Genomic DNA, 14,717 nt, shown 5'->3' on the forward strand with positions numbered 1-14,717 from the left:
TTACAAAGTCTGAAATATTTATGGCCTGGCCCTTTATAGACTGCCCACCCCACTCTGAGATAATTGAAATATATTCACCAAAAGAGTCACGATGTCACATATAAGGACACTCACCAGTATAACTAGGAAAGAGTTCCCTAACCATCTATACCGTGAAGGATACTGAACTAGATGGTCTCTAGGTCACTTCAAATATTGAAATTATATGCACTTTATGGACATCCACAAAATGGGAAGTATAAGGAAACAGACGAAGGCCCATAGGATTCTTCCAGTTAACATGTTATGCATGGATTTGGTAACATCTATAGCAGCTTCTCAGTGGCCTTCTGCATTTGTTTCCTGGAGCCTGGCTATGTTCCAGAGAAGTGGCCTTCAAATGAGCAAAATATACCTGCATTATTACAAAGAACCTATCTGCCATCTTCAGAATACACTGCAATGACCATCTCAGAAATGGCTCCTATGAATCTCAGAGTAAACCCTAAGTTCTCCAAAGTAGCAAAGTACCACTAGGTAAGTACCTCAAGTAACTTACACAGATCTAAAGCTGAGGCTGCAAGTGGACAATGCCTCTGCCTGTCAGTGTGTTTTATTCGGACCTTCACAGAATACTGAGGGGGAAAGGTTAAGGTTGGTCAAAATATAAACTGCTTTATATTTTCTGTTTTATCCTCTGCCTGCTTCATAATGTATGTTTTCCTGCCTCACTCCTGCAGGTATTTGAAGTTATCAATCCTGACAAAGGTATCCATGTACCACCTCAAACGTAATAAAAGAACTGATGCTGTCACATATTTCCAACAATCAACACTTAATCCACAATCAGAAGTAAATATGTTCTAAAATATTTTATCTCCAAGTCTATATCATTGGTTAATATTAATTTAGAATTAATTAATAAATTAATTTAGAATTAATTTTTAGTATCCAGCTAGGTCCAGTAGGGGAACACCCATCACTTTTTAAAAGGTTGTTATTTTTTCTTTTTTTATAATTTAGGGAGTTTGAAGATTCCTAGGAGGAACAAGAAATTAATTTTTTAACTTTAAAAGTAAAGCCATTTTCTGAACATAATCCAGTTTTTTTTCTATTTTTATAATGTTGATGTGAGAAACTGCTTCTTGCTCTGTTTCTATACCTGCTTTATCAGTCATATTCCTCAAGACCCAAGAATGTCAACAAGATAACATTACACAATTACGAACTCCTATAAAATGATCTATTTGTTTGTTGTGTGTTTAAGCACATGATCCCGAGGCTATCGTTAGATGCATACAAGGTTATTACACACAGATCACACTTTGTTGGTGGTTAATAAACCACCATCTGACTTGACTTACAAACCAAGAGTTGTAAGAGTTGATTTTCTACTGCTTTTCTCCCCACTTTGACTCTGATGGTTGAAGACTAAGAGGGTTTTACAAATGTTCTATCCTTTATTTCAGTGGTTTTGTACAACTCTCTGATTTAGAAAAAGGCTTTCCAGGGCAAGTCACAAAATTAAAAATTAAATGTCTTTATTACCTCTTCCTTTGGAAATAACACATAAATGGACAAAATGGCCTGGCTGATTTGTATCAAGATAGAGAGTTGAATGCTGAGATTTTTCAACCCCTAAAGGCCAACCTTAAGCATGAAGAACTTGTTTTATTTTATATAAATTAGGCGTAACCCTCACAGTGCTGAGAAACTGCCAATTCCTCAACCCACTCAACGTAGGCAAAATGTGGTCATCTCCAATGCATCAGTAGGTCAGGGATAAATTCAGAGCCAGTAAACACTAGAATCCTCTAACTTCAACTTTCCAAAGTGCTCCCTCAGCACTTCAAGTGGTGTGTACTTTGAAGGCTGTCTAGAAATACAGCCCAGATACCCAGCAGCAGTGTTTTGATAACTGAAGCCATGACAACAGCCAATAATTGGCTGAGATAATGGAGAGGCCAAGTCCATGAAACCCTTTTTCTCCTTCTAAGAGTGATTTTACTCACATCCATATGTTAGAAACAAGGGAATACTGGGAATTCAATGGGGGGTGTGGAAGATGGAATAAGATAGTTTTTATTAACCAAGAAAGCCTTCTACCTTGCTTGTCTGATGAACTCCTGAAAGTCTTCCGTATTCACCCCATCTTCCTCTTCTTCCTCAAGTTTCTTCTTTGATTTCTTTTCAGCCATTTGTTCTGTTTCCTATCCAGGCCCCAACCCCCACAGAAAAACAACAAGATAAAACCGACTCCTGATAAACGTACACTTCATCATCTGGTTTCACTACCTTTGGGTTATTAATTTGTCTTTACTTTATAGTAAAGACATGTGATTCTCCCATGTACTTTTGCCTTCTATAAATTTGATACATTACTTTCTGCCATTATTTCATGAAACATTTTAGAATTTCCAAGTAAGAGTTGCAGAATAAATATAAATTTTTATAATGTTTTTATTTTCTACTCAGGTAGCCCAGTGAAAAAAGAGCTTAGTAATGTCTGTGGTCACACTTGCAGCTTTAACAGTATGACAACAGAGACACTGTATTTTGTTACAAGTAGGGAGAGGAAAGTTAGGTCTTGGAAGATTCTCCTATAGCAGCAACCAAATTGAGTAAATTCTTCACTTACATAAGACGTACCAAAATTCCCAACAAACCTAGAGTAAACTGTAGCTATGGTTTTGGTGTGTTGATATTGTACTGACCACTCCATACATTTCACAAAAGCCATTTAAACTTCCAGGCCTCAGCGTTTCCTTCCAAAAAAATGGCCATAATCTCCCCTCTCCTCAAAGTGATGTTTCTAAAGCATTCTGAAAACTTTGGATAAAGGTGCTTTGCAAACTATCCTAACTAAATAGTGTATTTTCAGGGCTTGGTTGTAAAATGAAGTCACTATCAAAAATATTCTAGAGAACAAAGTATAACTCTCTCAGGAAAGAAGACTGTCATTATATGAAATCCACAGTTCAAATTTGCTCTCAAACAGCCAACTCACCACTGCCTCTAGGCACAATAATGACAATGCAAATTCACAAAGCCCAAGATTCATCCCAGGTGCAGTAGCACTCAGAAGGAATACACGCCTTTAGATGAGAGTGAACTACAGTCACTGGGCCTTCACAAGTAATAGTAGCATTTCACTAGTTGGATGAAGGAGTGAGGTTCTGCTCCCCGTAATAGTCACACACAGTGAATGATGGTGCTAGAAAACAGAAAAAGGACCTCTGCGCCCAGCTGGACAGAGGCATTCAGCCTGTTTCTGACAGGGTGTGACACTCCAAAGCACAGGACTAACACAGGACCAACCTACCTTGTTGTACACAATGATGAAGTCGCCCAGTTGATGGGCCAGGATCCTCCTGCGTTCCAGAAGTGCCAATCTGCGACTGGGTAATACCATTCTCAATGAGTGCTGGAGGTTACTTGATGCTCGTTTGAGGAAACGAACCACTAGCTCCTATAAATTAGAGTCATTGGGGGAAAAAAGCAGGGATTATGCTAAGCCACCAAGACAAGCTATGACGGGGTTACACAACAGAGATGTAAGAAGACATATACTACACACTTCAACAAACAAGACTCGGGGCAAACAGATTAGGTATAACAAGGATACAGTAAAACAAGAACAAAACAAAACAAATGTATTCTCTTCCTGTAGTAAGCTGGCGATCAGAAAATCAAAATCAAATGTGTAAGCAAATAGCTATGTAATAAAGTAGTGGCTGTAAGAATACCATAATTCATATATAAATAGTACTATAATAATTCAAAGCACAGCTACCACTTCTAATAGGGTGATCAGAGAAAACTGTCTAGGGAAAGGAGCATTCAAGAATAGGTAGCAGAAGATAAAACCACGGGAGCAGGTGAAGTCATCAAAGGGGAGAAGGTAAGAGAAAGAATACATAAATATTGATACTTAAGAGATAGGAAAGAGGAGGAAGAATCAGAAACAAACAAACAAACAAACAAACAACAACAAAAACTATGGTAGAAACATCAGAAATGTAGAAAGAACCCCAGGAGAAACTAGTGTCATGGAAGCCAAGGGAGGAAAGGTTCCCATGTCAAAAGTTTCCACGAGGCTGGAGCTAGAAAGGACCACGGCCACTTTCAGCAGAGTAAAGGGAACAGAAGGAAGAGGTTAAGAAATGAATGGGTAACGAAGAATACAGGTGAAGAAATTTAAGAAGTTTAGTGATGAAGGGAAAGAAAGAACTGTTACTATGCTTGAAATATAATAGCTTTTTTAATCCCTTCCCCAAGAACAGGGTGCTTTTAGGTTTGGGGGTTGGCAAGGAGGGCACAGCGGGAGGTCTCTAAGGGGAAGAAGGAGTACATCTCCCTTGAGATGATGCAAAGGACTCTGAAATCCGAACAGATATCCATTCATAACATCACAAATGTTTCAAACAAAGATTCTGCAAGACTAAGGGCCTTAAGGATTGTGGTTCTCCCCACCCACCACCCAAATGCAATAAAATTGCCTTAAGATGATAGATTTGGGGAACTTCTATAGATGTGCCTTCTATGGGTTATGTAACAAAGAATCTCTAACCCAAACTAGGACCAGAGAAGGCAATTCTACACCTACCTTCCTCATAAGCAAGACCACTGCCACCATCCTCAGGTAATGGGGTAGGGTCTCTTATCTAGATACATCTTCAAATAGGAATGCATGGAACTGACCCTAAATTCTATAGGGATGTTCCTAAATATTCTTATAAAAAGCCCCAGAGAAATCCTGTGTGAATTCCAAGCCAGCAGTTGTAATGGTTATTCTCTCCTGAGCTATTTTCTTCTTCTTAAATTTGATTTTGGTTCATTGTCCTTTGGTGCCAATTTACTCCAGCATAAAGAAACAATCTCATAACTGGAGGGCTGGATTTCATAGTTCTACTCTGTTGTCTTTACTATAGGGTGGTTCAGACTGTTATATTAAAACATTATTTTTTCACAGTGGAGCAGACAAACGGACTCTCAAGAAGGCAGTTTCAATTTTCCACTTGGAAAGAGCAGAGCTAACATTTTCCACTGATGGTTGACGAATTCTTCACAACACACAAGGTTTTATCTCTGGGTTGCACTGACTACTTCAAATTCACAAGTTGTTTTCTGGAATAGCCATCATGTTTTTATAATAAGCCTGGCATATTGTATGCCTCTTATATGTGGAGAATCGAAAATTATAGTAGGATCACCACTGAGATGGACAAAGTATGCAGCTTTCTCAGACTTAAGGTCTCTCTCTTTTCAGTGACAGATCTCTGTGGTTAAAAAGACTATGGGAAGGGCTGTGTCTTCTTCTATGAGTGGTGACCTTACCAAAGCTTGCAGGTCCCTGCCATTCTGATCCAAAAAGAAAAACCTTGCTGGTATACCACATTTTAGGCATGTTCAAATGACTGATATACAGTAAAAATTATTACACAAGTTTGTCTCCAGTAATCTAAGAATTCTTTAAAGTTACAACTAGTACAGAAAAAAATGTTAAAATGGAGCCTATGATAAAGTGTTGATTTTCAAAAAGCTAACTTGACCCCTCAGGACAGAAAACAAATGCCTTATGACACATGGAAATAATGGAAGAGTAAATAATGTAGAGTTATAACATCTGAGTTTAAGTTCCAGTTTCACCACACACATGCTGTGGGACGACAGGCAAGTTACCCACTTCCTCTAGGTCTTTGTTTCCTCACCTGCAGAATGGGGATGATAGTGCCTACTTCATAGAGCTAATAAAATGTTTAGTTGCTTGAGAAAGGACTCTGCAAATTGATATTCTTTTCGAGGGCTTTTGCACAGGGCCTGACATGTAATAAGCAATCAGTTTCCATGTTCAGAACGAAATAAACTGATGCCCTTAACACACACTGTGATGAACGTGGCTCCAGATGCAAGATTTACTTCACATTACAGGGAAGTAAACTATACTGTGGAATAATCTTTCACCAGAAGTACACTGCTCTTTACCCTAGAAGGAAAAAGAAAGAAAGGAAGAAAAGAAGAAAGGAAGAAAGAACGGAAGAAAAAAAAGATAAAAGGAAAACGGAAGGTAAAAAGGTTCCAGCAAGCGGAGCCTCACCATCTGTTCATCCTCTTTGGCAGCCCAACTGGCACTGAACGTTTGACCTCCACTGTCTTTCATCAGGCGAACTTGAACATGCTGGAGATAGGCAGAGAATGCTATTCGGGCCTGTACTTTGCTATAGAAATCCAAAACAACACACTGTTATGAGACAGAATGGTACACCTACCAAAGGTGTGCTTGCCTCTCTCAAAGTGGCCTTTGAGGGTCCTTCTATTAGAATGGCTAAGAAAAACAAGGCCCATCATATAGTCACTGAATAAAGATTCCTTCTACCCAGCACATGAGATTTCTTTTTTCTGTTTAGAGAATCAGAGATGGAGAATCCTATTTATTTTCTTATTATTACCATGGGGGAAAAAGAAATCAAAGAAGAATAGAAAATCACATTTCCTACTCATACTTTATCTCTTTGAACTTTTTAATAACTTTCTTGGGGAAAGGGACCGGAAAATTACTGAATCTTCACAAGAACTTTTATATTGATATAGACTAGTTTTTCAGCCTTGGAGGCCCTTAAAAACATACTTATCAGATATTAGTGCAAAAGTATGGCTTTTGCTATGGTAACTAATATTTCTAGTGTGCAAAAGCCTCCAAAGCAGGAAATAGATAAATCCTACAGAGGAACTTTTGAGACCAAATTTTAAGGTCAGGCTTTTCTCAACTACAAGACAGGAGTGGCTGGAGCCCAGAACAAATGAGTGAGGTCCAACAGAGTCTGGCACAGATGCACCAGTGGGCTAGGACAAGCCCTGATGTTCAGCGGGAAAAAGAAATCCTTACATATAGTAAAAAGCACCACAGCGACATGACTAAAGAACCCAGCTGATTTCTGCTTGGTGGTCCAGGCTGGAAACAAGGAAATCCGATCAAGCTTTAGTCTGGAAGACAGAAGTCCCAGAGAAACACTGATGATTCTCACTTCAGCTCCTAATTGTAGCCGATCTGCTTTCTTTCAGGAGAGATTTTGGTTACTTCAGCTGATCAGCCTTTTGACACGCTAGCCAAAATTACATCAGCAAAGGTTAGGGCCCAACACAAACTTTGTTTACAATCCTCACACATGCAATCACTGAATGCTTTCTACTCACTGTTTCCCAAAGGTTACGATGAAGGACTGTCCAGAGTAAACTAGAAATCCTAAGAGGGTCTGGAATCTAGCTTCTATGTGTGTGATGGAGGGACTAGAGAGGAGGGGAGTCGGGCTGGGGAGTAGATTTGCTTTTGAGAGTTTAATACACAAGCTCTTCAGAGTGTCAAATATAAGTAAGGCTACATCTTTGTTACTAAATGGGGATAGTTTATGGGAGCACAATATGATTTTGAAATTTATATTTTCAAATGTTTCTCAACAGGACAACACTTAATATTCTTGGTCTGGAGACCATATACCACTTCCCCTCAACCATTCCCATAAGCTTTACCTCCACAAGAAGTTATTTCCAAGTCAAAATCAATGAAAAGAGTCCCTATTTTGGTCAAAAAATTCACTTTCAATATAATGAGCTAGAAAGGGCATGTTTCAGATACCTCCAAATGTAGCAGAATACCCAATTTTATTAATTATTCCTCTAATATTAAAATATGAAGGGCTTTTGGATAAGGGAATTACTACTTGGAACACAGTCTGAGAACTACTGATTTACATTAACAGACCCTGCAATTACTACACTTTACTCACTGAAAGTGAGATCTAGAAGATTTATGAATAACTAATTTATTTCTACATCATCTAAGTAGAATGTCATTGCTGGGAAAGACCTTAGAATATGGTCCAATAGTTTTCTAATGTTCTACTTCAATTCAGTGGAATCTTCATTCCCCTCCAGAGAGCACAGTTTGAAAACCACTCGTCTAACCCCATGATAGAAAAGGAAACTGAGAACTAGAGAAGCTCTCTGACTTGCCTGTGATCACACAGGCACTTGGTCAGCACCAAGAAGCCAAAGCCAGGTCCCCTGACAGAGCTCCGTGTGCTCTCCACTAATGGAGCTATTCTCATTCTCCATGCACTGTTCTAAGCCTTAAACTCTGCCCCTCCAATCCCCTGAACTCCAATATCACCCTCCACCCTTGAGGAATAAGAACTGATCTCTAGCTTAGAAAATAAAAGTCATCATGCTTAAATACCTACACTTCCTGCCTCTTTAACTTCTAACTACTGCATTCAACACACAGTGCTTTCTTTTCGACTTAACAGGAAGCGATACCCCTCAAGGCCTCCTTTCATCTTCCGTTAGGACCCATCTCTGTCAATAAATGCAATGCTGTACCTCTAATTCTCTTGCCATCAAATCCTTCCCTAGTCTATAAGTAAGCTCCAGAATTTCTATCTTAAAAAATCTTTTATCTCTTGGCGTGCTCTCTCTCTGAGTTCTTACCTTCCTTTCCTTGCCAAATCCTCTGAAAATTAGTTCATACTTGCTTTCTTATTTCCCCAACTCACATTTCTCTTCTACCACTAAGTCCACTTTATAAGGTCATCAATGCAGGAGTCTCTTTTCACATCTCATCCTAACTTGGTTTGCCTGAGGCACTATATAGCTTGAAATTCTCATCTCATGGCTTTAACCATAACACCTCCTCCCAGTTCTATGGCTACCTCTCTGACTGCTATTTCTTGGTCTCTTTACCATTAGACATTGGTTTTCCCTTTCCTTCCTTTTCACCCTATCCATGCTTGCTGAATGAAACTGAATTGGACAAGCTCATCCACTCTGGAGTCTTTACCTATCAACTGTTCAACTCTGACTCTGAAAGCTGAACTTGCCCCTGTCTACTGGACACCTTCATCCCAGGGCACTTCCACCTCACTGCATCCCAAACAAAACACATTATTTCTATTATGAAACCAGCTCCTGTGTTCCTGATATAGACTGATGGCATCACCAAGTTACCAAATTTGGAAAATTCAGTCCTTTGGAGTTCTAACATCTACAGGGACCGAGCCCTTTCAATTTTAACTTGCAAATTTCATTAAGTCCATCCCATAGCCACTGCTCTTGTCAGGGCCTTCATCTTCCTGGCTCTGGACTAACTTTTACAGCCCCTAACTCAGCTCCCTACCTTTAGTTCCCCTCTTATCAATCACTATTCCACAATGCAGCCAGAATTCACTTTCTAAATCAAGATCTAACCTTATCATTCATCTGCTTAAAAACTATCCATTCAGAAAATAAAGTCCAGGCTCCTGTACAGCCCTTTATGATCAAATGACATCCAATTTTGTACTCTCATTTCTTACCGCACCCTTCTCCCCAGGTAACTCCACATCACTAACCTGTATTTCTCAGACTCACCAAGCTCATTCCAATTTCAAGGTCTTATACTTGCAGTTCTGCTGGGAATATTCTGTCCTCTGATATTCACATCATTTACTCCTTCTCATCATTCAGGACTTACTTTAAAGGTTACCTTTCCAAACCCGAACACCACAATCTAAAGAAACTTTCTGCCCAATTACATTCTAATACTACATCCTATTTTACTGTCTTCATAGCACTTCTCACTGCCTGAAATTACCTCATTTTTTTGTTTACTCTCAGTCTTCCCCACTAGACTGTGAGTTCCACGAGCCTGTCTTGGTCTCCACTGTAACACTATACCGCCCAGCACAATTCCTGGTACAAAGCAGGCGCTCAATAAATATTTGTCAAGAGACTGAATGAATGCCTGCACCATCACCCTCTGTGCCTTTATTTCCTCTACGAGCACTCCCACACTTAGCTGTCACCTCCCAAACCTCCTGAAATTCTACTCACCAGTAAAGGCCTGGTTCAGATACTTCCTCCTCCCTATGTCTCTCTGGCCCTCTCAAAGAGGACCAATCACTCCTTTTTCTGTGTCCTAAGAGTCCTTTGAGCATACTGGGGTCACAGTCCCCACACTTTAAGTGTCCCCACACCAAGCCATGAGCTGCTTGAGCTCCTTGTCTCAGTCACCTTGTGCTCTTAAGTGACTGACGCTAAAATCCAACAAATGTTTGTTGAGCCAATGAGATCTGCATTTGCATCATAGTTCTATACCTCGGACAAGTAACTTCTCTAAGGCTCAGTTTCCTTGATAATAATAATATCAAATCACAGTCATTAATTCACAGGATTGTTGTGCATAAGAAATGTAAAATGGCTATAAGGCCACCAGCACAGGACCTGGTACACAGTACAGATTAGCTGTTATCAGTTTTATCATTATAATTACAAAAGGTACATACCTAAGATTGCCATTATCTTGCAGAATCTGCATCAGGTTAAATTTAGGCTCTGGCTCCTGAGTCTCAATTTTGCAGCATTGTTCACCTTTATTGTTCCATTCAGAAACTTTCACAGCATTTTCTTTGGGTGAATTTTCAACCATAACGGTCAGTGAGGGTGTGTATTTGGCTTGATTTTCTCCAAGAGACCCTGCAGACTCCTCCTGGGAAGCTTCCTGCTCTTCATCTTCATTGTCTAATGCAACTTCCTCCTCCTCTTCGCTCTCTGTCTCAGTTTTAACATTCATTTCAGCTGGTTGGGTAATCACTAAATGCGAAGAATCACTAATGTTGCTGAAAAAAGGATTAAATTTTCCTCTCTCCCAATACCTTCCTTTTAACTTTTTAGTAAAAACCCATTTCTAAATCAGACCACAAATAATGCACAAAATTAACAGCACGCATGTGTCTCCAATCTCATACATTCTAAAAACCTATTAATGATCTTCATTAGAGTTGATGTTTCTCATCATAATACCAATGGCTCTCCCCCAACATAAGGCAAAAAACATTTTAGGAGAGCAATCTCTACAGTGTGTTAGAAGTTTTTAGAAGGGCACCTTTCATGGAGGTGCAAAGAGCAGGGGAGTATCTTTCTATCCTATGTTTAGTCATTATCCTTCTCCTTCACTGCCCTGGAAGGTCTGTGAGGACAACCACCATATCTTTTTTATTTGCCAATGAAACCCCAGTGAGTGATGTGCTGATACAGCAACTCAACAAACAAGACAAGGAGGGGGAAAAGGGAGTCAGTTAGTCAGTGACAAATAGATCTTTAACATGGAAGATTCTGGGAGAGAAAGAAATGCCCTTTTTTTCTGTTCATGTTTAAAATACTTCCACCACTCAGCAATATCAAAGGACAAACTGGACTTGATACTTAACCATGAAAAACCCAACAATAACGCTCAGGGTTCCATTAAACTTAAGCTAAGTATCAGGTAGTTAAGAGATGCTGGAATTAGAGCAAAAGCCAAAATGTGTGTGCTTCAGATAATCTTCAATAGAAACATTATAGAATTGAAGGTTTAAAAACTTATAATCCTTTTGAAATAAGTTTCAGAGGAAAAACACTATAGCCAAAAAAGTAAGTATATGTGATCAGGAAGGTTCTGAATCATTAACTATTAACTAAGAAGCTGAATCAGTTGGACAGGAAACGGATAACAGAGTTTGGTGAAAGCTCACCAGCAGATACCTGGGTACTTTGGCCTCATGGCCCTCAACCTGCTGCTCCGCCGTCGACGCTTTCGCACCTCCAGAGACAGGAGCTGCCTCTCATAAAGAGCAGCATGCAGCTTGGCCTTCGAATTCATACTCTCTACTTTCAATTCCGGTGCTCCATCAACGATCATTCTATGGGAAAAAACATGGTAGCTAGAGCCTTCAGAAAGCTCTCTTCTTTATTCCAAGGCTAAGTCTGACAGAATTCTGTAATGATGACAGAGCGGGCATGGTAACTCTAGAGAATTCTAAAAAGTTTGACAGATAAATGGGAATATTGGAATCTACAATAAAACTTCACTAATGGCCTATCTGAATTTGTTAAATGTTCTGAACAAAAATATATCTGAAGACAACGTTCAAATATTTTTAAGTACTTGGCAATACTGGCTGACTATTCATGGCAGAGATCGTAAGTACTACCCAACACCTATGCCTTAAGAATGATTGGAGAGACTGGGAGCACTTTAATTCTTAAACTTGGTGATCGCTAGAGATATATTTATTGCTTTATTTATTCATTATAACCTACTCAAAATTACATAAATATTCTTTTAAAGCATATAGTATTTAATAAATACAGATTTAGCAGAGGTTAAGAGAAGGAGACATTGGCTGATAATCTGTGAATATGGTAGCACAGAGCTAAGTGAAACTCACAGGAGAGTGTCTTCATGAAAAGCCATTAAGACCTTGGGATGTACTAAGTCTCAAGCATTCGAATATGAGAAATTTCTCCTTTAGAGCCTACTTAGTTATAGGAGGAGGTGGGCAGAGGTGGCAGGGACTCTCCAGGTGTTGAGGACAAGTCAGTAGTTAGGATCAGAGGCACAGACAGGGAAGGCAGAAGATACAGGGCAATGCCAAATTCAGTCAGATCATGAATGGGAAGTGGGATGGGGTATGTGGATGGCCACAGCCACATTAGGCATTAGTTAAAATAAGATAAAGAACAAATTGGGGAAGTGACAGGAATCAGGCCCAGTCCAGACAAGGACCAGGCAAAGAACCAGGCATGAAGAGATAACTAGGTCACCAAAGAGAGACAGAGTTCTTGGTCACCCAGTCAGAAAGGACATATCCATGTTAATGTTTGAAAGCAGGTAGCCAACTCTGTATACTCAGAACTCAAGATCTAACTGGTTGGCTCTGAACTCTCTCTCTCTTGAACTCTCTAAAACTCAAAGTGTACTCCCTTTAAGGTCAAAATTCATCCTCATTCCTCTGGTAGTTTTCAGTCCCTGAGTATGGTGGTAAGGCTGTGTCTTTTGGTCTATTTAGGACTTTTAGGGATTTCTGGTTGGATGGACTGGATAGTAAATATTTTGGAGGCCGTCTCTCTAGGGCAGGAAATTGAGCCAAGAACAGGGAAGGTCCTGACACAGAGGGAAGAAACAGGAAGCAAATTAATGAACTTTAAAAATACTCCAAATCCAACTGACCATAGTTCCAACAACCGAACACTACCCCCTGCCACACACACAGTTGTGAAAACAGATTTTTAGGCAATTAAATAATAAAGAAAATACAACAAATCTGATATTTTTAAATAACAACTATGAGCTTCTAAGAAACCCTGAACAGAAATATAAATCACAACTATTACAAGGGATGGAGGTAGGGAATGCTGAGGAAAATGTACAACTGATAAACAGAATTCTAGTTCTATGAAGGCAAGGCCCGTGCTTGTGTTGTTTCTCACTGGATCAGTGATGCTTTGAGACTGCCCAGCAGACATCTGACACACCATAAATATTTTTGACCTAACAAATAATCGAATTCCCTACAAATAAGGTGTGATACCTTTTGGCTATTTCTTTCTCTTTCATTTTATTTTTTCAACACATTATTATGAAATATTTAAACAGAAAAGTTCAAAGAATTGTACAGTGAACAGATGTACACCTATCACCCAGTTTCTACACTGACCATTTTACTACATTTGTTTCATTACATACATATTCAATCTTCCCTTCTTCTATTCAACCAGCAACCCACCTAATTTTTAAAGCATTTCAAAGTTGCACACAGACATCAATGCAATTCACTCCTAAACACTTCAACACAGAAACCATTAGGATCTAGAGTTCAACATTTGCTTTATAGGGCTTTGGCAGTTTTCTCCTTTTCTTTTTCTTTTCTTTTCTTTCTTTCCTTCTTCTTTTTTTTTTTTTTTAAATGAGCTAAAAATTACACACAGTGAAATACCCAAATATTAAATGTCTATTTGAGGAGTTTTGACAAATGCCTAGACCTATGTAATCCAAACTCTAACATTACTATCCCCTCACAAAGTTCTCACACCCCTTCCCAGTAAATTCCTTTCTCACACACTCCCAAAGGAAACCACTGGTCTGAATTTTTTCATCACATGTTAAGTTTGCCTGAACTTCATAAAAATGAAATCATACAGTATGAATTCTTTTTTGTTAAGTCTCCTTTCATTCAGCATATTTTTGAGATTCATCCATGTTATGTGTATCAGCATGTAGCCCTTTTTATTGCTGAGGATTAGTTCATTGTATGAATAATCCACAATTCACTGATTCCCCTCTTGCTGGACACCTAGGTTGCTTCCAGTTTCAGAATATTATGAATAAAGCTGCTATGAACATTTTTGTACAAGTCATTTTGTGCTTATGTCTTTCATTTCTTCTAAGATCTGAGAGTAGGATTTTCTAGGCTTTCTAACAAACTGCCAGATTCTTTCTAAAGATTCTGATGCCAATGACAATTCATCAGAGTTCCATTAGTTCAACATTCTTATCATCTAATGCTATCAGTCAGTCATTTTTCCCCCCGCTTTACTGAGATGTAACTGACAAATAAAACTGTAAGATATTTAGTGTACAATGTAATGATTTGATATAGTCATTCTGCTGAATGTTTAGTGGTATCTCATGATTTTAATTCGCAGTTCTCTGATAACTACCGTTGTTAAGCATATTTTCTCAATTATATTGGCTATTCACGTATCTTCCTTTTGAAGTGTCCAAATATTTTACCCATTTGTAACTGGGTTGACTGTCTTATAATTATTTAGCTGGAGGAGTTTGTTATATTTCCTAAATACCAGTCCTATGACATATATATCTGATGCATATCTTCACTTATTATGGCTTGCCCACTCATTTTTTTTAACAAAATCTTATTATAAAT

At 38.9% G+C, this 14,717-nt stretch overlaps 1 protein-coding gene across 4 annotated transcripts in view; it reads right to left on the bottom strand.

The window, feature by feature from the left end:
- Positions 1–14,717, bottom strand: part of TTLL5 (tubulin tyrosine ligase like 5) — a 254,922-nt gene that overhangs the window by 151,299 nt on the left and 88,906 nt on the right. For all 4 annotated transcript variants that reach the window (XM_010963151.3, XM_045523209.2, XM_010963129.3 and 1 more), the window contains 5 exons: positions 11,533–11,690; positions 10,296–10,602; positions 6,077–6,197; positions 3,302–3,448; positions 2,086–2,189 (listed from right to left, as the gene is read on the bottom strand). In XM_010963151.3, coding sequence (XP_010961453.2) covers positions 2,086–2,189; positions 3,302–3,448; positions 6,077–6,197; positions 10,296–10,602; positions 11,533–11,690 — 837 coding nt within the window. The remainder of the gene's footprint in view (positions 1–2,085; positions 2,190–3,301; positions 3,449–6,076; positions 6,198–10,295; positions 10,603–11,532; positions 11,691–14,717) is intronic.

This window comes from Camelus bactrianus, chromosome 6 (genome assembly GCF_048773025.1).
Source record: "Camelus bactrianus isolate YW-2024 breed Bactrian camel chromosome 6, ASM4877302v1, whole genome shotgun sequence".
Lineage (NCBI taxonomy): Eukaryota > Metazoa > Chordata > Mammalia > Artiodactyla > Camelidae > Camelus > Camelus bactrianus.